The 27,874-nt window shown below is 31.1% G+C and overlaps 1 protein-coding gene across 2 annotated transcripts; it reads right to left on the bottom strand.

The window, feature by feature from the left end:
• Window positions 1-27,550, bottom strand: LOC134685270 (potassium voltage-gated channel protein Shaw-like). 2 transcript variants are annotated; one of them, XM_063544866.1, is made up of 5 exons: window positions 26,568-27,550; window positions 17,007-17,934; window positions 5,224-5,328; window positions 2,110-2,337; window positions 1-397 (listed from the first exon to the last, which is right to left on the bottom strand). In XM_063544866.1, the coding sequence occupies exons 1-5, from the start codon at window positions 27,159-27,161 to the stop codon at window positions 333-335; spliced, it is 1,920 nt and encodes a 639-aa protein (XP_063400936.1). In that variant the 5' UTR covers window positions 27,162-27,550; the 3' UTR covers window positions 1-332. The 2 variants fall into 2 exon arrangements, with proteins under 2 accessions (XP_063400936.1, XP_063400937.1); XM_063544867.1 differs by lacking the exon at window positions 5,224-5,328.
• Between the last annotated feature and the right edge of the window lie 324 nt (window positions 27,551-27,874).

Raw genomic sequence — 27,874 nt, 5'->3', positions numbered from 1 at the left:
TGGAGTTCAATTTTAATAATGATACAACCATGATAGACTTCAGTAGAACATATAATAATTGGATATTCAAAATGTAAGGATTTCTCATGAGAGCAGCTCCATGGTCATGATGTAAACCAGTGCGTTGTTCTGAATAAATGTGTATATCTGTTATTCTTTAATTAAACATCTACGCCTTTCAAGGTCGGTTTCTTTGAACTGGTACTCTCTGGCACGTATTTAAACGTCTTCACTTGTCAAGGACGTTTTCATTGATTTTGTACCCTCTGGCACGTAGTTACACGTCTATACTTGTCAGTGACGTTTTTTTTAACTGGTACTCTGGCACGTAGTTACACGTCTATACTTGTCAATGACGTTTTCTTTGAGCTTGTACCCTGTGGTGCAAAGTAGCTACCTGAAATATACAATGTTGGTTGCTTTAATAATTCAGACTTTGAAGAACATTTGTTAACTTATTACAATATAAATATGGTACTACCAAGGTCGTTTCACAATCAACATTGACCTCTAGTGTTTTGTTTCTCTTTCGTATATGTTGATCTTTGTTGTTGATCTGTCAACGGCTTTACTCTTACTATTACCTTTTTAAATCATTTTTTATTTGCTTTCAGTTTCTAATGTCTTTATTAATATATATATAAGTACAACTTAAGCTTCTGATAGATTTACTCAGTGTTCAAGACCATGCATACAATTATGCGCTCATCAAAAAGTTTAAAACATTCACATCGCTCTTTTTGTATGTGCTAATTTCCAAAACTAACACATAGATGTATATACAATAGTAAATTGAATCATGGCTACACAAATATTTAACGTTGTTTAAAGAAACATTTAAAAAAGGCTAATGGCATTTGAATTTTAAGTGCAAATGTTCTCTTAACTGAATGAGACCTTACTATAGCTCTCAAGTAGAAGACAAACGGTTATAGCGTTGTTTCATTGATATAGCTTTTTGCCAGTTTATAATTCAGAAATATTGTATATACACCTACAACATTTCGGTTCTCCTCTAAACGCAACAAATTAATTAACTTTATCCATGTTAAAAACAGCATGCTGACAGAACGCACTGAATAATTATAAAACAGATTATAAATAATTTGTCAATAATAAATTATATCTCTTCAAGCTTAACTTACACCAGATAGAAATATTAGAAATAAACAGATGGAAATTGTATAAAATAATGAGCACTGAAAGACCTATACATTGCCTCCAGTAATAGATTGATTAACAACTTGTTAATTTCTTGTTTCTGTCGATATCACTTTGTTTTTCCTACTAACAAAGCTGAGAGGAATGTTAGTATCGTCGTAGGAACATAGTCAAAGCTTATTAGTTAAGACACACATCTCGTTTATCTCTCGTTTGATTAACGAGATGAATTTCAGATGCGATTTTTGTATTTTAAATCCCAATATTTTCGCTAGTCATATTAAAAGAATACACACTCTGTCATATCGTTCTGATTAACGAGATGAATTTCAGACGTGATTTTTTTATTTCAAATCCTATTATTTTTATTATGCATATTAAAAGAAACCCTCATTTGTCACAATTAAATACCAAACGGCTTTACGTTTGTCCATATGGACAATTTAAGACTTTGTAATAAATCGTTTAAACCGGCTGACCCCTAATTTAAGATGCCAAAATGACAGCAGAGTAAACCAATAAGACGTAAATTTAGACATATGGACGTATTTGGATATTGTGATATTCATTAAACTAAACAAAACACATCAAAAGCAAAGTTTTCATAGAAGGCGATTTGTCGAAGAAAATAACGCCTGATATATCAAATACTTCATACATTGTAGGTGTTGGAATCACCACGACTGCTGTCATCGACTTACCATTGAATAAATCCTCTTTATCCAACGTATTTTAAAAGGCGAAAAACGTTCTTTAAAAATCAAAACCTGACTATACTCACTCCCTCATAATTTGTAAGTAAGATTAATATTGTGTTTCCTGATATCTAGTTTTCGATTTTCTTCTGTTGCAAGTAATTGCTTGCTAATTTCTTTCTACCTTTAACACTTGAGCATTGTCTTCAGTTGTCTCCGTGTTGATTAAACGGAATTTGATTATACTATTTACCTCGTTTTAGTCTGTGTCGGCGATGAATTGGAAGTTCTTCCGCATGTTCATATAAAACACAATTTTCTTTACTGGTTTGTATATTATTATTATCAACGTCTACGTGGTGCCTAATATCATCACATAAAACAGGCGATGACGTCACTGTTGGTGTAATTTGATTGTCTGTTAAATCGTCTGTAAATATTACACTTATACCAGTTGTACCATTTTGAGATTCTTGCGAAGCTGAAATAAAATGCACATCTTTATTATACATGTGAAAATGTCAGTCATGTCAAATGGCTTGAAACAACATTATACATGTGCATTTAAATCAACAACATACATGCATTAGGAACGCTTCAAATCCAAATTGATTTTGTCAAGATTGTATAAAGATAACAGTAGTATACCGCTTTTTGAAATTCATAAATCGATTGAGAAATAAATATTCCGGGTAACAAACTTAAACTGAGGGAAACACATCAAATATAACTTATAATAGGAGAACTACGACATAACAGAAACACAACACTAAAATATAACACACACATAAACGAACTATGATATAACAATGGCCATGTTCCGGACTTGGTACATGACATTTTAAGAAAACAATTGGTGGGTTGGACCTGGTTTTGTGGCTAGCCAAACCACGCACTGTTATGGCAATGTGAAATATAACACTCAAATGACACAATTACATGACATGACTACAACATTACGGACAGAGAATTACGAAAATAAACAATACATTATAGTATAATGAAACAACAGAAACACTGAAGTGAACAAACAACAAACGACAATGCAACACACAGACACAATCTATACGATAATAATTGCAATTTTCCTGATTTGGTACAGGACAATAAAATAAATTTGTGGCTAGCAAAACCTCCCGCTTTTGAGGAAATGTTAAATATTACATTAAAATGACAACATTACATTATGGGGCTATAATACAAATAAGTGGCAGAACATATATGATAGAGAAACACACAAATAATAGCTATCAAAAGGTACCAGGTGTATTCCTTAATACGCCAGATGCGCGTTTCGTCTATACAAGACTAACCAGTGACGCTCAGATCAAAAAAGTTCGAAAGCCAAAACAAATGCTAAACAACAAAGACTATTTATATCAATAAAAGGTCAACTTTGCTTAGATCGTCTGAATTATTTTCTCATAATTGAAAAATTTATGAACGGAAAATTTTGTCAGTTGCAAAACAATATACACTGGGCTAATCATTACCACAGGGACAAGCAGAGAGTGGTATCGACCTATCAAAAGAAGGACAAAAACACAGTAACAAATTATGGGTACTTTTGTAAAAAAAAAGTGAATTTGCGGATTTTGATTCTTGCCATGCTTGTTGTAAACATATTTTTTTGAAACAATGTCGCCGGCAGTTATTGTAGATTAAAAAGTAAAGTTGCAAATCTGTTAAAGTCTTTGACATGCCTAGTGGTACTCAGCATGTCTGCTTTTTATAGTGATTCAAAGTTATGTGTTGCACAGATATAAAAACAATACTTGTACTCAGCATAGGCTAATTGTTTATTTCCATGTTGCCACCAGCATTTGTCACTATAATGTGTTCATTTGTTGACATCAAGGGGGTTTAAACTTTTCAGTCGATGTTTGTATGAACATTGAAGTATTATAATGACAATATAATACTTCCATGGTATGAAGTTGATGAGATAGAAAACAAATCAATTTAATAATCGTCTGTTTTTAATAAGTTCAAAGAGCGGTATACTACTGTTTCTTTTATTTATAGAGCCACAATTCATAAAGGGGTGGTATAATAATAGATCATAATATGATAATGGAAGTGTCCGTTCGTCCTTATCCCTATTGTTCTATAACTCCTTAACAAAAAGTTGTGAACATTTCACAGAAGTTTACTAGCATTGTGTTCTTTTCCATCTGCTATTTCATTTCTTAACCTAAATGAGATTCGGGATTAACATTGGGATGACATGGACTTAAATTAAAGTAAACATGTGTATTTCTTTCTCTTAAACCCCTCATCAATAATTGTCCTCAGAAACTTCACCTTATAATGCCATTTTGAATCTACTATTCTGTATTTGGAACGAATATTTTTGGGGTTTTCCTTTTTAAACAATGGATGTTGTCATTACTTTATTTATGGGGTACTCATTTTGTATTTTTACAATCTTAAATATATAGTTCATGCTAAAGAATACCTACTATATGTTGTTTAATTGTTAGAATCGTAGTTGTTGTTTTTCTAACCAAAGCATGGAATGCCATTGAACTATTAATATCTGTGTATCCACATCTGTCCCTCAACTACTTATTACAATTTATTAAAAGTTTACCACAATCTTAAATACCTGTTTTAAGAAGAAATCAGGCACAAGCTAGCAGCCAAGTCTACTTCAATCAAGTCAAGAACATATTCCTCAGAAGACAATCAGAAATAAGAAAAAAGACTCCCCTTGGATGATAATAACTTGAAAATCATGATAAACAAAGTTAAAAGACTACATAAAAAGAGCAAAAACAGTCCAGATCAAATGAAAAAATTACAAAAACTTAAATGGAACACTACAAACAGAAATGCGTAATGCCTACTGGAATTACATCGAAAAGTGGTATTTGGCCTACCAGTAGAAGAACCAGACGACAACATCCGAGAAAAAAAACCCATAAGAACTTGCTTACATACATCAAAAGTATTTAAAATGACAATACAAGTATTATTGCTGCACTTAGAAAAGATAGTAAACTTAATGATCATACATCTGACAAAACTAACATCCTAAATAGTCAGTTTCAAACAGCATTTTCCGACGATTTATTTTGTGTACACAAAATATGGTGGACAAGGAAATTATTAATTATCTATACAAACAAAAACCCGTGCTATATCCCGACATAGAATTTTGATCAAGTAGACCCTAACTTCCGTTTCCAACTAATGTAAGTATTGCCGTAGGGAATATTTTATTAAAATTACCTTAAGGGGGTGACCGACTCAACTTTGGACCTAATTTTAAAAGAAATTAAGCCGAACTACAACCTGGATTTTTTTCAAGTCAACCTTATAAAGCTACTAAGCTTGCTAATGGATTTTTTTTTATTAAGATTACCGTGAGGGTGGGATAAGGCGTCCGATGGTGTAATTTGATTGTCTGTTAAATCATCTGTAAATATTACACTTATACCAGTTGTACCATTTTGAGATTCTTGCGAAGCTGAAATAAAATGCACATCTTTATAATGTGTAAATGTCTAATTTTTTTTCGCCTGTAAAATACACATGTGCTTTTAAATCAACATCATACATGCATCAGAAACGCTCAAAATCCAGATTGTTTGTTTCAAGGTTGTATAAAAGCGAAATGCGCTTTATTTCCTTAAAACAGGACACCCAACAAACACTATTTAGATTAATTGTCAACTTTGCTTAGATCGTCTGAACTTTTTTCTATACACTGGGCTAATCATTACACCAGGGACCACAGCCAAAAAAGAAACGGTATCAAATAAACCGTATCAAATAAACTCATCATAGATACCAATATTAAATTTTGTATTTACGCGAGCATTGAGGACCAAAATTCCTATAAGTTTTGCCAAATATAACTAAGGTAAAATTTAAAATTGAGAATGGAAATGGGGAATGTGTCAAAGTGACAACAACCCGACCTTAGAAAAAACAACATCAGAAGGTCACCAACAGGTCTTCAATGTAGCGAGAAATTCCCGTACCCGGAGGCGTCCTTCAGCTGGCCCCTAAACAAATATATACTAGTTCAGTGATAATGAACGCCATACTAATTTTCAAATTGTACACAAGAAACTAAAATTAAAACAAAACAAGACCAACAAAGGCCAGAGGCTTCAGACTTAGGACAGGCGCAAAAATGCGGCGGGGATAAACATGTAATCTATTCCTTAGCTATAATCAACCTTTCACTTGTAAATAAAAGAAATACTTAATGCATTTGGTGCTTCTGAAGCTATAAATGGACACACTCACAAAAACCCAGATACGAATTGTGTGATACTATTGTGAAACAAGTCGACATCCGGATCCTTGTCATGCTTGTTGTATCTATTCAATCTTTTAATTTAATTATCTTTGAGTATCATCATCTTTCTAAGTCTTGAGTATTGGGCATATTATGACTTTCGATGATTTTTTCTTTCAATTTATCAAATTTTCCTTTTTAAAATAATGTCGAAATTTTTCGTCACTGGCACGGTTATTTTGAAGTCAAAAATCCAATAGCTAAACTGTTTAAGTCGTTGACATGCATGCTTAGTAGTATTCAGCATGTCTGCATTTATTAGTGACTCGAATTTATATATGAAACAGAAATTGAAATACTGCCACTCCATCAAACACTTATTATTTCATTTCTATTTTGCCAACAGCATTTGCCACTTGAGTGTTCATGTGTTGACGTGAGATAGTGTAAGGACATGTTTGCATGTATTTGATGAGGTGAATAACAAATCAATTTAAAAATCGTCTGTTTTATAACATTGTAGTTCCTCACTTTCTTAAAGGGTGATATAAAATAATGGAAGTGTCCGTTGATTTTTTCGCCCTTGTCCCTATTGTTCTATATCTGCTAAACAGAAGTTTGAGAAAATTTCACAGAATCTTACAAGCATTTTTTTCTTAATCTAAATGAGATTCGGGGTTAACATTGCATGGGGTGACATGGACCTCATCTACAAATTATAGAACATATTTTACCCCCCTCACCTATAACCCCTTCAAACACCTTCTCAGATACTTCAATATAAAAGGCCATTTTGAATCTAATATTCTGATTTTGGAACGAATCGATACTATGCAAACTATGATCTTTGTTATTGCTTTATTTAAGAGATATCCATTTGGTATCCGCACCTCTTACTTAACCTCTTATTACACATGTATTATTTATCGAAATCTTTTCACAATTTTAACCATAGAGAGCATCTGATAAAAAATCATATCATTTCCTTTGCTTTATTTATAATTTTGTATCCGCAACTTTTCAACAAACTGTTAAAACAATCTATTGAATGTGTCTATAATTCTTAAATAATATTTTTATGCACCTTTATGGAGTTACATTTTTATCAGAATCATTTGCACGGTTTCCTTCAGCAAATCAGCATGTGAACACTACAGTGCACATTTTTTGTAATGCTCTTTTTGTCCTTAGCCCTTGATCCAAAATTTAGAAAATTTTCTCAGACTCTACACCAGATAATACCACGCATTGTGCGCCTTATATTTTTGTTTTCCCAATTTTTAAGAGAGTTTCCTTAACTAAAACCATATACTTTGCAGGGGGCAAGAAAACACTATCAAGAAGAACAACACATACAATGAAAAATAGCAACACAAACATTAAAAATAACAAAACATACATTAAAAAATAACAACACATACATTTGAAAATAAACTTTCCCAAAATACAACAAAAAAAAACAAATATCCAAGCAGAAATGACCCTTATATAAAGATTGAAAAAAACGTAGTTTTATATGAAAACTACATCGTAGACGAATGCAGTAGTATAGAACATAAACATAAATAATAATAAAAAAAAAGGATATCGACATTTTATAATAAAATATAAAAATAAATCTAATATATTTCACATTGACTAAAATGCTTTTTTGTTGGCATTCCTAGAATGTGACATAGTTCGGTAGTTGATATTTTCTTATCAGATACAAAGAAATCGCTAAAACTGGGTTAAATTTTTGATAAAAAAAGTAAGATACATGTTTAATAAAGTGTTATAGAACATATGTTTACTTTATAAAAACTTATCGTGACTTCAAAGAATCTCAACTACTTTGACTCTAACAGAAAGAAGGAAGTGTTTCTGTTGTAAAAGGTTAAACATATCGTAGTTATCCAAGAAAAACATCCACACTTGATCTGTTGAATCAAAATGATATTGTTTAGTTGACATGAGTGTCAGCAAATATGTGGAAAAGATTTGCTTCTCTTAATTGATGTTTAGGTTTGTTTCTGCTCTAAGTTTTTACGCATCTTAAGCCCTGGTTAAGATTTCGTATGTAAGCTATTAATTACTAATATTTCTGAAACAATATTTATATAATAAACACTGATCTTGCTAATGAGATATATCAATAGGAATCAGTGTCTCGGTTATGAAAACTCAAATGAGTTTCACAGACGTATAAACATACAGCATGTAGGTGCATTTAATGAGATTTTTTTATTTACTAAAATCTCAATTAGCTGAATTGATGTTTAATTATTGTGGTAAATGAATTGATAAAATCATTGGGGATAAATTTATTTAAGTTAGAAAATTGTTTTAAAATCTCGAATATCATTTTACAAAGGAATGAAAGGCATCATGCCGATACAAAGCAGAAAATATCTAACACAAACACCAACTGAACGTGGCAGGGTATTTATGCATCTCCACAACAACAAAAAACATAAAGTTGAGATATAAGTGCTAAAAATGAAAAAGGAAATGGGGAATGTGTCTAAGAAACAACAACCCGACCAAAGAAAAAACATCAGCAGAAGGTCACCAACAGGTCTTCAATGTAGCGAAATTTCCCGCACCCGAGGGCGTCCTTCAACGGGACCCTAAACAAATATATACTAGTTCAGTGATAATGAACGCCATACTAATTTCCAATTTGTACACAAGAAACTGAAGTTTAAATAATACAAGACTTACAAAGGCCAGAGGCTCATGACTCTCCTTTACGAGTTGCATTATTTATTTTTTATTGATTAATAACAATTAAATAATGTTAAAAGCATATAGGTATAGGATGACACTTTCTTCATTTAAATGATAAGTGGGGTAACTACCCTTGGGTCATCTTTGTTTCCTTTTTTTTTTTTTATCACTCTCCTTATCAAATTCTACTGGATTCTTAAAACATATTTGTTCAATAATATAGAATTTACTAAGCGCAAAATGTTGCCGTTTAAATTTCCAGTTTGTTATTATTAATTTTTTTTAAAGTTTTCTTTAAATGTGTTAACGAGTCCTCTGCCAACAATGATTGTTGATGTCCAAAAATAATGTCCAGGTTTACTTCCTGCAGAATTTTGATTTTGGTTAAGAATGTGCTTCTCAGATTATCAGATATATTATGGATAGCTTCTTAAGTTTTAACAAAAATTCTGAAAAAATTACGGGGTTGTTTTTTTGTAGGGGGATATCTAAAGCCGTTTACAAGCTGGTCGTCTGTTAATAAATAAAACATACAAGCGAGTTGAAATAAAATTTGAAATTATTTAAAATTGGTCCTCCTGTGCAATAAAGTCAAGGGGACTGACCCTGTTGTAAATCTCTGCAATCTCTGATATTTGCAATTTAAAGAGGAAAAAATTAAAATAACACTTTTAAGATTTGGCTTTAGTAACTTATATGGACAACACCTGAACTTTGATCGATTATGTTTAATTAAGGTCAAGATACAGTAAATGGGCTATGTCACAGATTTCAGTAAAATTTGGTATACAACTCTGGCTCGATGAACTTCAACTGAAAATCGAAAAAATAATGCATTTATCTCAATTATCATTTGAAATATTACTGATTGAATTCTTACAAAATGGGTGAACATTTGTCTTTAAATCGCCAAATCTCTAATTCTACTCCATAGATTTTTCTTAAAAAACTATATGTTGTTGATACATAAATTTTCGTTATAATGATGCAAAATAAAGATAGGGTCACCGACTTCGTTTTTACGGTATACTTCATTTAAAGTTGCGTTCTTTGTGAAAAAATTCAACAAAACGTCGAAATAATCGTAACGTTATCGCGTTGCAGGCCGTAACACGTTGATTTTTTACGTTTTTCACTACCAACAAGGTAACAAATTGATTATTAGACAAAAAACGAAGTCGGTGACCCTATGATTATTTTATATCATTAAAACAGAAATTTATGTGTCAACAATATATAGTTTTTTAAGAAATATCTATGGAGTGGAATTAGAGATTTGGCGATTTAAGACAAATTTTAGAAGGTTTTTCGCCGATTTTATGTGTTTTTTATACAAATATTCAGCCATATTTAAAGAAATCAATCTGCACTTTTTCAGATAATAAAAGAGATAAATGTATTATTTTTTCGATTTTCAGTTGTAGTTCAACGTGCCAAGGTTGTATGCAAATTTTTAGCAAAATCTGCGACATAGCCCATTTACTGTTCCTTGACCTTGATATGTCTATAAATAGACCAACATAAGTTGAGCCAGATTCTACATGTAGGTGCCAAAACTCTTTTAATACATAACAGTCATTTCAGTTCAAAGTAAACGCGGGATATATGCAAAAAGGTGAGGATGTAAACAACTATACATGTAGCACCCCACCGTATGACCTTCAACAATAAACAAACACCATAACTTATTGTAAGCTTTGTAAACAAAAACAAGCGAAAACAGTGGATCGATTTTAACGTTCTCATTAAAACTGAATTAGGCTGAGTATGTATACTTCCAACACAGTCAATGTGTATGTGCGTCGTCATCGATGAATATATAGACACACTGTGTCATATACATAGGAAACAAGTAATTTACTTTTTTATTAAACATTACCCTTTGATAATTGGTGCTTATTTGAACCACAAATAGCTAGCCTAAAAAATTATGACGTCTGGAATGGCTATTTTAAAGTTTTGCTGTGACTACGTAATACGACGACTATATATATGAAAGCGTAATAGCAAAACGTTGAAATAGCTGTCGTGATAATGATCATAATTATTGAACACATTAATAGCTAAAAATTTACAGCCAAAATAAAACAAGGAACCAAAAATCATCATTTGATACGTAGCGTCATGTATGAATAAATTATCTTAGAATTCTTGCGTTTACCCAATGTATTAATAAAACAACAAACACGGAAGAGACAATATATATCTATATAAAAAAAGAAAAAACAAAAGAACTACAGACATATTACTAGATTAGACACACAAAACAAGTAATAAAATAGCGATACACAACAAATGGATATGAAATCTTTTTACTGTTGCTATAAACTATAAACAGACAAAGACATTTCCGCCCTTGACAATTCATGACCATCATCAACAATGCATTATACAGAATGTAGCTACATTGCTGTGAAACTTGGAACACAATAACTTTGTTTAAATAGTTCTATCCAAGCTATGATTGTATTGATAATCGATAGCCGGGAACCAGTTCGCAAATCGAAAAGAAATATTTTCCCAAGACATGTTACAGTGCCTATAAAAACAACGTCTTAAAATTTATTTATTTTTAAATTTAGATTCACTAAATGTACATTTATTTGTATTGTGCAGTACAGTCAGTAAGTCGTATGTGACAAAACATTTAAAAGTCTCGCATGTGATCGTATTGGAATTCCCTAATTAATACTGGAAGTGGCTGCGTACTTATATGCGTCCCTAGCATAATACGGTGCTTCTTAGTAAAAGTGGTCGTACATGCTAAATACACTAATGATTATCAAACTAGACACGATAGTAGTTTAAGAGAAGTAAAAGAGGGACGAAAGATACCAAAGGGGCAGTCAAAATCATAAATCTAAAATAAACTGACAACGCCATGGCTAAAGTATATGGAATAATAAACTGTATTTTTTTCCCTACCAATTCTTCAGTGGGATATAAGTTTGTATTCATGATTATTTATACTTCATTTAACAATAATTTCGGTTAAAGCAAAACTGCTGGTTATGTGATGATTAATACACGATAACTTCATTTGTGAATACGTTCTATATTATACATGCACGAGTTTTGCTATTCCTACACTTAATGTAAAACAGCTACTTAAAATAGAATGGAGATTGTATTAATATCTTTTCAATTATAAAACTGCAATCAGAAATAACACAGTTCCTGCGCACTTTGACAAGAAAATTAAAAGGAGAATGTTTATTTCATCAAAATGTTATCGTTTGTACATCGAAGCCGATTGTTAGGCATCTGTTGAATGGGGAATAAACATCCAGTAACTAAGTGTTAAAATAAAAATCTTTAAACAAACGTTGTGAAGTCAGAATTACATTATATTCCTCCGGCCAATAAGAAATCTATAATACTAATGTAGCTATGTTTAAAGAGAAAAGTATTATCAAAATGGTTGCCTTCAAGTTGATTCATGGATTTCCAAGGTATAAAACCAGGTGTTTATCAAGTAACAAAGTATATTCTCCTTAACTTTGTATAAACAAAAATAATAATTGTTTCATAAATAGTTACACACATCTTCCTATATCTATAGCCAAAATATATAATTGTATCTTAATAGTTCTTATATATGAAAAGTAAAAGTAAACTACCTTGTTACATACTACTGCAGGATGTGTATAACATTTTTACATATTTCCATGTCAAATTAGTTATATTCGTTGAACAAAGTTAATGGTGGAATTAAGAAGAAGAAAATATTTTCATGTTTTTGTAAAATGTTGTATCGAAGAACGTTTCTACAGTAACAAAAGTATATAATTACATTAGATGTATGTTTCATTATAATACTTTATTTTGATTGGCTAACTGCACATCACGTAAGCAATTGCATCAGTCAATAAAACTTTTCATTCATGATAACATGTGGTCCCACAATAAAGTGCACAGGTGAATAAAATACAAATATTGTAAAACTCGTGTTTTTATGATCATTGCTAAAAAATATAATTATAAGTATTGAATGCTTCTTTTTGTAACTTTATAGGGTTGTAAAAGCGTTGACCGTGCGCACATTTTTAGTATGAAGCGCTTCCGCGCTTCATACAAAATGTACTTCGGTCAACGCTTTTACACCCCAATAAAATTACAAAAAGAAGCATTCAATTCTTAAATAGAGGCAAGTAGTATACCGCTGTTCAACAGTCATAAATCGATTTTACTGAAACTAATCCGGGACCGATGAAAACAACGGAACAACATGAACACAGAACTACTACGAAAACAAACGCCAACCTACACAGAAATGGACTAGTTAATATCTAAAGTAAATTGATAGAATTTTTATATATTTAATTGAAAGAAACTTGTTGAGTTAGTACCCTTTTTTTAAATGGGGTACATTTTTTAACGATAAAAGATGATTGTATTATTGTTATAACCGTATACAAAAGAAAAGAGTCTTTAATCTGAACTTGATTTTGGTTTCAAAATTTACTTATATCAAAATCAGTCTTCTGTCCGTGCCATTCCCCTTTCTGGTATAAAAATACGAAAAACGACCTATCCTTAGCGATAAGGATGGTTCAAACAGGTGTACTGTACATATTGTTAAAAGATGAATTTAAGTTATACTGAAACAATTAAGTTCATATTTCATTTATCATGAACAAAAACTTCAGATCTTTCAAAAGCTTATTTTATGCCAGTTGTTTAAAGATCATGATTTTGAGTAATATTGAGGAAATGAAATTTGTATTCCAGCTATCATGAACAAAAACTTGCGCTCTTTAAAAAGCTCTTTTAACTTTAGTTTTAACAGAATCTGCTTAATTTTCAATACTTTCTAACACATTTTTCAGAATATGAATCATCAGTTTTTCTCTACATTCAAACGATAGTAACAGGAAAATCAATGGGAATTTTGTCAAATATAGCACACAGAATGTAACATGTCTAAATGTATTCCTACTTTCATGTCTTCTAATTCGAACAAAACATGGTTGCTGCACATACTTTTATCCCAAACACATGGCATACCAGCATGTGTGATTTCACTTTATCTTTAATTTGTAATGGAATCAATTATTGTGTATGCGTTATGCAAATTATAATATAATGCCAAATGGTTGTATTAAATAATCTCAGGTTTAATGTACAAAACAGAATGATGGGTTGATGAATTGAATAAGGAAAATAACTTTGGTTTTGATAACAACGAGGACATTCATTTTAACACTCATTATTTAGGGAATCGTCTTTTCTATATTTGAGATGCTTCATTTCATTATATAACACAATAAACTTCGTCAATGGTTGATATCAGTATACTAGCACAAAGCCAAAAGGGATTATATTTTTGAGGGATGACTATCACATATTCTGTGTTGTTTTGTTGCTATTTTATTGTTGGGTTAATTGCTGCTTCATTACGTATCATGTGTTTCATATGAATATTCTGTTTGTCTTTTTTACAGGAATGTGAAACGTTTTAGATCTTTACAGCAAAATAAATCACTCAGTAGAAACTAACAGCTGTCTGAACTCTCATCTAATTCCTCTGTCATCTTTCATAAATTCACTGATGATATAAGTACTTCAGCTACATGTTCAGTTCATGGAGACTGACTATGTACTTCAAAGATGGTGCTGATCAAAACTAGAGTTAATGTCTACAATCATATCATGTCAAAAGCTAACTGAAACAGTTCTCATATATCTGTAATTGTTTTCCCATCACTGTTAATATCATCGTTTGATTTCCAATTTGTATTAATTGTTTCACATATATTGTTATTCGGAGATTGTTTATATAGTCATATACGGATACCTTCTGTATGTGTTTGCGCATGTCCTAAGTCAAGAACCTGATGATCAGTGGTTGTCGTTTGTTGGTGTGGTACATAAGTATTTCTCATATTTCGTTACAAAATTTATATAAATGGAACCTTTGGTTTTTCCGTTATAATGGTTTCACACTAGTCATTTTGGGGGCCCTTAATTGCTTGCTGTTCAGTGTGGGCCAAGGCTTCGTGTTAAAGATCGTTCTAGTTTACTTTTACAAAAGTTGTGGTTTATATGGCAAGTTGTCTTTTAGGCACTCGTACCATCTTCTAATATCTATGTATGGGTATTGCTCATTTAATGGCCTTATGGTAATCAACCCAGTTATTGTTTAAATTCTTGTCATGTATCAACATAAGGGTATGTAGCATATGACAACAACAAATTTCAGCAACTGCATGTGGGTCACCGTACGACAATCAACAAATCAAACGAGCAAACAAACGGCTTGATTTATGACAAAATAATTGACAAAAAAACAAATATGACAAACAGCAACCAATGACAACCACAGATACACAAAGAATGCATTGTGTTAGATATATTCTCACTGGCATTGATGCAACATCTCTTTATTTTTTTATAAATGACTTATTCTTCGGTAAATAGTTATAAGAGTCTTATGTAACTAATATAAGAAAGATACGTATACTATTTTCGGCAAGTGCTATGAATATCGGTAGTCACTTCTTACATTGAAAAAAATTATCAAACGTACTTTAATATGTTTGTAGACGAAACTTTTAAATTTATAGAAATTATCTATAACTTTGATATCTGATGTTTTTTTAGGTTTTTGCATTACAATTTGATCTTCAAACTGACAGCGAGTACTAAGTTTGCTTTTTACGCTAAGAAGATAATTAAAAGATTGTTATGTTTGAAAATGTAACTTTAAAATTTATTGAAATTATCTATTTGATATCGGATGTTTTTAGGTGTTTATGCATTAAAATTTGACAGCAAGCATACTTGTGCTTCATTTCATATCTAGATAATTCATATATTTACATTAGTTTTGAAGTTTTAATTTTAAAAATGAGTCAAAAGTTTTAATCGTTTAAATCTAATCAAGCAGAACTCCTACAAACACATCATAAATGTCTAAATCTTTATGATAATTTATCTAAGTGGAGAGGATTGAGACTTATTTTAAAATTCGGTGGTTTTACGACATACGAATCAAAAGACCTATTATATTTAAGGGTGGTGTCCGTTGAGATATTATCCCTAGAAATCTAAGGGGAAATACACATACAATTGAAAAGATTGTGTAAAAATGATGTGACGAAATATAAAATCTAATCGGTCGATTAAAATAACACAAAAAAACCTGTAATGGAGAATAAAAAAAAACACAATGACAAAACCTTGCAAGGTGTTCCCTTTACATCATATAGAAATAAGGAGATGTGGTTTGGTTGCCAATGAGACAACTCTCCACCAGAGACCAAATGAAATAGAAGTTAACAACTATAGGTCACCGTAAAGTCTTCAATAATAAGCGAAACTCATACCTTTGTAAAAAATCAAGATGCAAATAAGATTTTAAATTGCATAAAAAAAATATAGTATTTTTAATTAATAATTTAAGTAAACCTTTTATTCAACTATCCATGTAAATCAATTCAGTTATAAATGCATTTAATATGTTATATTCATGAAAAGATGTTTTAAAGCAGGCGGTTTTCATCAGAAAGGTGAAACATTTAGTTATCTTAAGTAAACATTACATAATCTTGAAAATTTGCCTTTTCCTATTTATTTTCTTATTCATTTTTTAAATAATATTTATTTAAACGTACAGAATATATTTGTCTAGATTTCTATTGCATGACATAAGTCATTTATAACCAAGTATATATTTCCATCGTACGGTGGGGTGATACATTATAATTTGTTATAACAAAATACAAATGTTAGTTATGGGAGGGGGGATGAAGAAATAGCCCCATAAGTCAAACTACTCCTTGTACGTCGTGCAAATGTGCCTTGTAGAATTTTGGGTTTTATTTTCATTTATAGTTTCACGAATCCATGCACTGTTTCGTATTTTGAACACTGCGAGTTCAAATGTTTAGTGCATTCAATTTCATGTATTGATCTTTTTGTTAATTGTTCCGACCCTAAGATAAACAGGATTGGGGGGAAATGGCAAGACTTAATCATATAAAAGTATGTTTCGGCTAGGCCCAATAGTGGCTACTAAATTTCCTTTTTCCTTTTTTTTTAATTAGCTGCAAAAATTACAAGGAGAATTCAAAGGGGTCAAATTGGTCCTTCTATATGATATGTCTCGTTCAAAAATTCACAAACTTTGTAGCACACTAATATATCGAACAGTTTGCTTTTCTATTGTGACTTGTTTTAATACTTACTGTTATTATCGCTACCTAAAGCACTGTCCCCACTGGTTTTTCTTTCAAAATCTTTCCCACAACTGTTTCCAGTTGCTGGTTTAGTTTCATCTTCTTCTGCAATAGATTGGTTAGATATTGTTTCCTTAAGCATATGTTCTGCACCGACTAAAATCTTTTTCGTTTTCTTTGGAAGTTTCATCTTAGCTTGAGCATGAGAGTAATATAATGTGAAATTATTGACTATTATAGGAACCGGAAGTGTTAACATCAGCAGTCCACAAACAGCACATATAGTACCAACTAAGTATCCGAATCCAGTCCGTGGCGCCATGTCACCATACCCTAGTGTTGTCATAGTAACAACAGCCCACCAGAATCCCATTGGAATGTTTTGAAAATCATTCACCGAATTTTCATCAATCTGTTCGGCAAAGAATATCACAACGGCAAATATCAGAATACCGATTATAAGAACTAGAAAAAGTAGAAGTAATTCTTTAGCACTGGCACGAATCGTATGACCTATAATTTTAAGTCCACTGAAATGTCTAGTCAATCTAAGAATTCGAAAAATTCTTATTAGACGTAGTGCACTTACACAAAGAAAGGCCACAGTACCTTCCATACTTAAAATTTCTAAAACTCTCGCAGCATAAAATGGAATTATTGATACAATATCCAACCAGTTCAGAGGTTCTTTTGCAAATGCTTTAAATGTAGGACATGCTAAAAGTCGTGCAAATATTTCTAAAGTAAAAAATGCATTACAACCATATTCTATAATATCTATAAATAGTAACGGACGGGTGAGCCTCTGTGTTTCGGAAACCTTTAGTCCGGATAATGATATATTAGGGTTGACCTTGTACCGGAACTGTATATGAGTCTCTAGACAAAATACTGCTATTGATGTGATGATAAAAGCTATGGAAATAATTGCATAAATCTGAAAATAGAAGCAGAAAAATACATATTAGATTGCTTTTTATTCAGAATATTTACTTTAAGTTGATTCTTATGTTGGAAATTAGTTCTGAAAACGAAAAGAATGTCAATGGTTACAGATGCACGCTTTACGCTCTGTAAATAGAATTAGATGTGACTTCGTGTTGTTATCATGCTGTGAGGTATACGTATATATACATGTATATATATATTTGCAGTTCATGGTCGTGTTATAGAGCACACCCTCTATAACAACATCGCAGCAGCATATTGCAACAATTAGACATTTGATTCTAAGGGGTAAAAAGAAAGGAAGATTAAGACAGATACAGACAATACATGGCATATATAATGCAGCTTTCTAACATTTATATAACCTGTTGTTGTGTCTTAAAGTTGTTATGTTATATGTATAATGATGTCACTATAATGAAAAATATGAGGGAAAAAATAACCTCATGAGTATGTAAGAATATTGTCACTGGGCGTTAATTACCACCACAAAAAAAAACACAGTAGAACATTGTGATACTATTATTTTGATAGCGCAACTATAGGGGCGTATAAGCAATAAAGAATGAAAGAAAGAAAGAAGGAAAGAAAGAAAGAAAGAAAAAAAAATCACTCTACATTAAAAAAATAATTGACCTAACGGATAAGAAAAAAACAATTTTACAGAGAATGAATAGAAGTTCTATTGCACAATTGTAGCTGAAATCATAGATACATGTACATGGAATTATTGTTCTGAGGCATTCTAGTACAGTACAATGTTCATCAAACATGAACAGCCATAACTTATTTATACGATTGCCAAAAAATATAAGAAGTTTTTAGAAAGATTATCGAAAGTACTCATCGGTGTTCTTCAAATTTATCAAACTACAAGTTTTTGCATTGAATAATCTGTAATGCTTTTGAATTTGATTATTTGTGCCAAATTATCTACCACTAGAGAGATAAATCTTCAATGGAAATGAAAGACATTAAATGTTGCATTATACAGCTAGTTTACTGTTCTCACTTAATAAATCATAACTTCAGCCGTACATTGATGTTAACATACATCAAAAGTCAATCTGTACTTTTATCCTACATTTGTTTGTTTAAGTGAAATTTAATAGGAATGACTCCATTTCTGCATTTACGAGATTTAAGTACACACCTGTATGTGTCTATTCAACTCTTCTTATTCTCTATTCTTTATGTGAGTTGGGAGCGTGAAAAAATAAGCAAAATTCCTCTTAAATACAATAAACAAATTACAAATAGCTATAAGATAGGTCAAAAGATGTTCTTTAAATCAAACGGCTTTGTTCAATTGTTACATTTGGAAACAATCAAACAACAGATTGTTCAATGACGCATTCTACTTGTAAATATGAATTATAATGGAATAGAAGATGCCACCTTTCAAGGTGTTCCAAAATATCAACACATTAATGAACCATAATGAAGTATATCTGCCAATTGTACAAGAAAAGTAATAACAAAAAATACCACAAAATATTAAACTTAAATCTGAAAAAAAAACATCTGTTAAATTCCTGACTGGGTATATATTATTTTCAAACAAAATGGTGGGTTAAGCCTGGCTTTATAGCTAGCCGTAAATAGTACACTAGTATCACAGTTATATCCAGCTCAAACAAAATTGACACAATTGTGTGAGCCAAATGTTTACAATTCGAATTCCCTCTTTGACTTGAAAAGATTTATATTAAAAGTGGAAAGCACAGAACTATGACCAACCCTAATATTTAGACCGATAGAATAAGACGGCTTTTAGATTTTGAGAAACATATTATCAATGATAGCGTTTGAATTATCACTATATGTGCAAAAATACTGTCTAAATAGAGAAAAAAAGTTATGAATGGAATATCAATTTCATCACTTTGTTCATGACAATTTTATACTTAAGACAGTGCTGGCATGGAAACACAAATGTGTCTTTAGATCTTTTATCATGTGGTTATTTGTAACATCCAGGTATTGCAGAACCAATTGATGCAGCTAGAAACATTCTAGAAAAAAAAAATGGTTATACTTATGTCGTGTCGTCTTGTGCTCCAAAAAGATTAAGATTGCAGACTTACCCTTAATCTGTTGATCAAGAAATTAAAATTAAAAAAAAGTGGAGTAAAATCATGCAAACGATCTTGAAAAGTTGATAAAATTTTAAAAATGTTAAAATTATTGTTATGTTTTGTTTTGTATAGTTCTGTATTTTTTTTTATTTTTGTATTAAAGGTGGTTAAATGGATTTGTAATGTAATATATTTTTTACAAACATATTTATGTATGTGCCTGTCCTAAGTCATGAGCCTGTAATTCAGTGGTTGTTGTTCGTTTATGTGTTACATATTTGTTGTTTCGTTCATTTGTTTACATAAATAAGGCCGTTAGTTTTCTCGCTTGAATTGTTTTACATTGTCTTATCGGGGCCTTTTATAGCTGACTATATGCGGTATGGGCTTTGCTCATTGTTGAAGGCCCTACGGTGACCTATAATTGTTAATGTTTGTGTCATTTTGGTCTTTTGTGGATAGTTGTCTCATTGGCAATCATACCACATCTTCTTTTTTATATAATTGATATTTTTTATTATTTTTACCAAAACCAAATTATTTTTACGCAGTGAACTTTTTTCTGTTGAGTATCATTAACAGTGACTTTTAGCACAACATCTCCATGTAATACATGGCATTATTCAAAACAGACCGAGAGAAGCATTTCATATGTCTGTTTGTTGGTGTTAAGGTTCTTCATTTCAAATTTACTTTTTCAAATATTTATGATACAGGCACGCAGATGTATACATATATACATGAAGTAATTAAGATCTGCATGCATGCAAAACTATATACTTCGTTTTCCAGACACATTCAACGCTCAACTTTAAGATATTTTAAACACGAGATGAAAAACAAATACGGACATGGAAGTAAACTTCAGGCATGACATACAGAGTTCGTAAACAAGAGGAAATAGTGTGCAAACTAGACATACCTTGATAACAGTAATTACTGATTTACATATAAAACATTAGGTGTTATTGACTAAGACATATACACGGTCTTGTAAGTAATTATGTACATCTTCATTGCTGCTTTAAATCGTAGAAATAGTATAACAGCCTGCTTTTGATTAACCAATTAACCTTGTTTTTTTCATCACAACTTCTAAAGCAAATATTGCATCCCCAATCTTTATAAACTTTCTATTGTCTGCATGGTATTTCTTCTAACTACTTAATTGTTATCTGTATGTGGCTCTTCGAACAAACTTTTGTTAATAGGAACACAAATAAATGTGGGGTAGAATTCAGTGAAACAGCAACTCTCAACAACAAAAAACACCAAAAGACAGATACCATGGAAGGATTATATTTCATTTTACATCTTTGCAAGCTGATTCTATTATTATATATTTAAGAGGGTGTCCATGGAAAAACCAGGCAGTGGAATGCACATGACATATTTTGTTTTCATTTTTTTTCATCTATTTCATATCACAAATTCATTCTTCTTCAAAGTTAAATCTTATATTTTTATTGACTGCAACAAATAAAGAGAAAAAAAATACATAGAATGCATTGAAAATTCATTGAAAAGGGGAGATAACTCTTCATTTTGTACAAAATTTTGTTGCGTTGTTAGTGAACTTTAAAATCATTTTCTGAGCCATCCACTGTAGATTCAAAAATATCTTTGACATATATATCCTTTGTTTGATATAGACATTGCATTGGAACCAAAAATTCAGTGGGAAAAAAATTATGTTGTGCCACCCATATCATAGGATTTGACTGATATTTACTTAGACAGCCTCTTAAATCTACGTCATTGGATACTTGTTTCAAAAGAAGCCTCTAAGATTTAGTGCAAACAAATTTTATTTAAAAAATCATCATGCATGAATACAAAAATATATAAATACGAAGTATACAGGTAATTCAAATATTGGCCATTTCCCTGAGTTAACAAATTTTACAAAACTGTATGCGCATGCTAATAGGCAGATGAGTATATTTGTTTACAAATGTATATGTGTAGTGAATATAATAATAAGATAGATATCTTAAAAGGAACTATGATACCATTTCTAAAGCTGTAAATTCTTCTTGACAACATTTACACACATTTCGGAAATAAAACTTATCGAAGGGTTATAGATAATCCTATATGCACTAAGTGTGCACCTTTCATAGATATCTTGTTCCTTTATACATATATTGTCGTGAAGCATCTTTTAAGACCAAATTCAGTACATATCTGTCTAACTTTGATTGATAACGTAACTAAGTATGACTTTTTTGTATTGCTTTATTTTTTTTAATAGTTCTACACATCATGTGGATAATTATGTTCTTATATTTTAGCATTGCATAAAATCATGCTTTTCTCAGACTGTTTGTACAATCCTTACACTAAATCCGTTGTATATGTACTACATTTTATCTTAGTCTTAAAGTTTTTGTATATATTTAGTTACTATTGCCTTTGAACAAGGTTTTTTTTATAAAGATAAGCCAATTTTATATCGTAGATGTAGATTATGAACAATGATATATAAGATATTCGGTTAATGATATTCTCCTATTTTATGTGATGCTAGAAGGGTACGCGATTATTTATTTTTTCGAAATGTCTACACTCCTGAGAGACATAATAAATATCCAAATAAAAGATACAAATCATATGATTGAAATCATTCTTACATATACAATTAGTATAGAGTCAGAAAATAAAAAGGAAAATTAATGCAAAATCCCCATTCTTTCAAAGACAGTATTAACCAAACTCCACTATTCTTTTTTTTTAAACTAGCTGTTCTATATGTGATTGTTATGATGATTTGATATGTATCTTTGTCAAAACGAGGTTCTCGTCGTATTTGTATACGAACTTTTATATCAAAAGTTTTAGGATTCAAATTTATGTTCTTCAGAGGTGATAATTTTTCCATTGAAGATTCAAATGACTTGACCTATAAAATTGTCCAGAATTTCTTTTCTATAGTTATGGTTGAAAAAAAACCGACACGTGACAAGACTTACTATGCTTAAATCTATGTACGACATTATTCACATTATATGCTACTCAGCTTAATATATTTTCCTGATGTTTCCAATTAAAATTTATGAAAAGATTGCACTAGCATGTAAACATGCATTTTTTCCTTTTCAATTTTTGACCTACTTCTAATAGCATCTGCGCTGTGAGTCACAAGATGCATGCCCTAATATGTACTAACATTTTTACTTTCATTTTCATTCTAATTTCATAATTTTCCTAATTTTTGTTGCAAGCCAATTAATTGCTTTTTGTAGACTAAAATGTGCTTTATTTTCTTAATTATACCATACCCTATTATCGGCTGTTGATTCTGCAAAAGCAATACGTTACACAGAATAAAATTTTCTGTACGCGTTTGCAAAATCCATTTCATTCCAATGGCAATCGGAACGGCAGACAATAATATGCTGGACAATATGTTGCGTACGATGGCAAAAACAGTTGTTTTGAATGGCAATTGGTAACACAGAACCTATCGTATCTGTCATAGTTGTTGATAGCAGGTATATAGGGTATTCATATAAAGCGCTCAAAAGAAAAAAACAAATGTCACAACGCAATGTTTTTAAATAAAATGACATAAATGAACCATTTAACTGTGTAATTAAAACTAAACAATACAATTTAATTACACAAATTAATTATGTTGCTACTGGAATTAAAACTAAATAACGCAAAGATGTTTTTTACAAAATAAATTTACATAAAGGGAAATTAAAAATTATAGAAAGCAGACATGACTCATATCAAGAGTTCTCCAATATTAAGTACATACATGCATGAGACATATAAAAATGCAAACAAGACCACTCAAAAAGTCACATAAATATTAAGTGCAAAAAGGTCAATTCCGAGGTGCAAATTAAAGATTTTGAGTGAATGATGATTGCTTAAAACAGCTTACATTGACAGCCTTCTGTTTGAGTCATTTATACATCATTTTGTCTGATTGTTTTTGTTGTTTTCAAAGACACAGAGAACTGTTATTAATGTGTAAAAATTCTTGCATTATATCTATCTTTCATCATCGAGGATTTGGGTGCTATACGTCATTTCAAATTGCTTCAGATGTTTGATTATTTTTTATCTATCCTTCAAAATGTAAGCAATTGAAAAATAGACATAAATCACGTACTGCCATTATGATGTAATTTTCATATTTAAGACATTTGACGTGATAATTTAACTAGTATGAATTAAGGTGGGTTCGATGGTATACTTGATATGTTTAAGGGGTTCTTCACTGCTGTATTCCCTTGATTTTCTGGGGAAATTTTCTCTGTTGTTTAGTGTTTTTGTTGTCATACGACTGATTTGAGAAGCCTGTTTTTTTCCCTTTTTCCCTTTTCTTGAATTATTAAGACAATTTTTCCATTTTTTTTTTGTTCTTATCTGCATAATATATTAATATCGATTCTTTAACCCCTGATCAGACTGTCGTCTTCGATACAGAGATCTAAGTTTTTAACAACACCATTTGCGATTGAGATCCACATAGGTCTTAGACAATTTCAACATGTATAACTCTATTCAATATGTCTAGCTGTAAACACCGCGGAGACTAAACTTAAATTTATTTATTTAAAGTTTTCATTTTTAGAGTTTAAGTTTTATTTGTTGTCTTTTTTGTTGTATAGTGATGTAGACAGGATTCTCCAAGGAAATGACATATAGGCTAATCAGACAAAACTTTCAAGTAGAACAATCAAAAACACAAAATATTTGTAAATCAAAGCATGACATTTATACATGCTCAGCTAGTGATGGCATATATAGACAGCTCTTTCTTTTGGAAACGGTACGTTTACCTACATTGTTTTAAGAAAATGAACTATTAGTAAATAACGATAAGACAGCAACGAAAAGGTTCATCAAAAGAAAACAAAACCAAAAAAAAAAGTACTTCAGCATTTTCTATTTTTGTAGGTATTTTTCTTGAAAAAATACCATAAAACCTAGATGAACAATAACAAACTCAGTAATCTTATTTATATATTTTCAGTAAAATAGAAGAAAATAGAGACCTTACAATCCATCACCATATCACGTTTTAAACAAATCATAAAAAGTGTTACATTTTAAAACGATGTGAATTGAGACAAGCCAAATTCATTTTTTTAAAGCCGAAGCAGAGAATGTGGATAAAGGCTTTTCCGGATCTTGGGGGAAACATGTTTCTCAATTATCAATTACTTTGAATAATTGACTGTGCCAGTTTTACTGCACAAGATAGGCATTTCGAGAAATAATATCTTTTAGTGATGCTCCAGGCCAAAATAGTTGAAAACTCAAAACCTAATAAAAAACGTTGAAGAGAAGATAATTTTTTATGACAAAAAAAGTAACAATTATGCGGATTGTTGTTTCGTCTTTTTCTATTGGTAAAATAAAATTCTTCGTCTATATTTGACTTCCGGTTCTAATTACCACTTGGGTATCCTCTAGACTTTTTTAAATATACATCGTGTATATTATTGTCTCGCTGTTATTGACAATAGATATCCATCAATCAAAAAGTACATGTGCAACTAATAAATAATACTGTAACTAGACAGATTATTTGTTATAAAGTTAAAGAACTTAGTATCTGCATTTGATAATTAATATTGAAATTGAAACATTTTAAATTAATTTCCGTGTGTATGTCAACGTATATTTGTTCCGCCTAACAGATGCGGTAAAATTTGTTATTAACAATGTCATACTATCTGTTCCTGATTGAACCAACATTATATACCTTTTATTCCGTAAGATATGTGTTCCAATGGATATATTATTACAGAATTGTTCTCCCACTGGGAACTTATATTATGAAGCAACTTCTATTTTTTTACATGCAGATATCAAGCTTTGTCGTCCCTGACACTCAAATGACTCGTCAATAGCGAGAAAAAATGTCTTAGTATATTCCTTTATTTGGAAAAGTTTCGTTCAACTTTTTAAATCCTTTCTAAAATATTTTGTGACAACCATTACAAGACGTATGCAAATTTCGTTTTGTATACATTTAGCAAACTTAAATCAACTCATTAATTGAATAACTGAAAATATGTATGACGAAAAAAAAATCAGGTCATTTTAAAATTGATCAGATAATATTAAAGAAACAAAAATAAATTTTGGGGAAATATATGCATGATACAGTAATTAGGCAGCAACCGTTTGATTTTCTGGAGGGGGGAGGGGGTGCTATGGTTTTTTTTGGAAAAAAAAAAGTTTGTTTCCAGTTTTTGAAGAAAATAATAATTTGTTTTTACCCTGAGAAAAAAAAAATGTTGATTTCCCCCTCAGCTGCCACTATATGTCTTGCAAACTTGAATGGACAAAATTGCTTTCGACTTGTCGCAAAAAAAATATATTATTCTTCGCCGAAGGAGAAACAAAAAGTTTGTCGAGAAAAAAAAAACATAGCCCCCTCCCAGAAAATCAAATGGTTGCTGCCTTATAATCCATCAATGCAACCATTTTGAGAATTAAATATTCTAAACCAAACATAAATCGTTTAAATAATTATTCATGCGTTAGAACGTGCATTTAAAAAAAAGCATTATACCTTTGAAGCTCTGTCCGCTCTGGGATTGTCAAGAAAAGTCCAAAGCCGTGGTCTCAATTTATCCCAACAAGATTTCTCCTTTTCAATGAAATCATCCGAAATTCCAAATCGTGCCCTCATTTCCATTTCTTCTTCATCATCGCTATCATTTTCATTGTCACTATTAGAAAATTCCCTCAAAGTTTCCTGTGCATCTCTGTGTGACCTATACGAATTCCAACAACATGGCTCTATTTGAGTTTCATCAAGGCCCCAGTAAGCTAATTCCTCTTCAAATGCCGGCCCGCAGACGTCCATTGGCACATGTAGTTTCCCTGTACGGTAATAGTTTAAAATCATTTGAAACATACCGGGGTGTCGATCAAAAAAGTATTCTCCTGTGCTTGGGTCATAGTCAGGATTGAGACTTTTGTTTTCAGATAACCATGACAGTCTTGTATCCGGAATAGCTTTTAACGTTGTTTTGTAGGTCTCAAACTTCCGACCTCCTACATTTATACATATTCTATTTTCATTCCTCCTGCCAACGGACGAAAGTTTTGGTACAATAGAAGTTTTCGGCGCAAAAATTGATTTTCTAAAATGTGTATCCATCCCAAACAAAACTCAAAGAATGGCAAATTATATCCTTTACATGATTATTAATATAGTTCTGATAAGTTGTTTAGACATACTTCTATAGCGCATTACTTTCACTGTTCGAAACCGATGTTAAGTGTGCTCTTAAAGAATAAGAAAATGTTTTAATTAAAATTGGCACATAACAAAACAACAAAAACAAAAGAATCCCAAAACACTTGAACATTGGACATAATTATAAACATTGATTCCATGCCAAAAACAATAAGATGTTTATGGTTTGTCGTTACTGCTTGTGTCTTGGTTAATCTGTAGATGATGTAAAATTTTGTTAATTGCTTATCTCTCAGCCAATCAGGATGCTTGTTACTTCTGTGGTAAATCTTTGGAACAGACAAAATTCACCTGCCTGGAATATGAACAGGTGGAATGGATTAATGCTAGCAAATTGATATCGGAATAAATGTTTGGATAAACATATCTGTCAAAATTATCTAAAAAGATGGACATATTATATGTGTGAATGGGTTTGTTAAAACTCTTCAATACAAACTGACGTACAATTAACAATTAAGTGACTGTGATCGTTATATTTTGTTTAAACAGAAGTCATCTGATTTAAAATCAAAGAAAGAATCAATTGTCAACCGGACATTGTGTAACGAGTAAAATATGTCAAATCTCGAGTCAACAAACGGATTTTTCATATTAGATACACAGAGTTTTTA

The sequence above is a fragment of the Mytilus trossulus genome, chromosome 9 (genome assembly GCF_036588685.1).
Source record: "Mytilus trossulus isolate FHL-02 chromosome 9, PNRI_Mtr1.1.1.hap1, whole genome shotgun sequence".
In the NCBI taxonomy this organism is placed as follows: domain Eukaryota; kingdom Metazoa; phylum Mollusca; class Bivalvia; order Mytilida; family Mytilidae; genus Mytilus; species Mytilus trossulus.
This window is presented reverse-complemented; position numbering and strand designations above follow the sequence as displayed.

Coding starts and splice junctions, on each gene's coding strand:
- LOC134685270 (XM_063544866.1), bottom strand. CDS start 27,161: ATGGATACACATTTTAGAAAATCAATTTTTGCGCCGAAAACTTCTATT. Junction 5,329..17,006: donor TTTAGGTAGCGATAATAACA/GTAAGTATTAAA, acceptor ATTTTATTTCAG/CTTCGCAAGAATCTCAAAAT. Junction 2,338..5,223: donor CGCCTTATCCCACCCTCACG/GTAATCTTAATA, acceptor ATTTTATTTCAG/CTTCGCAAGAATCTCAAAAT.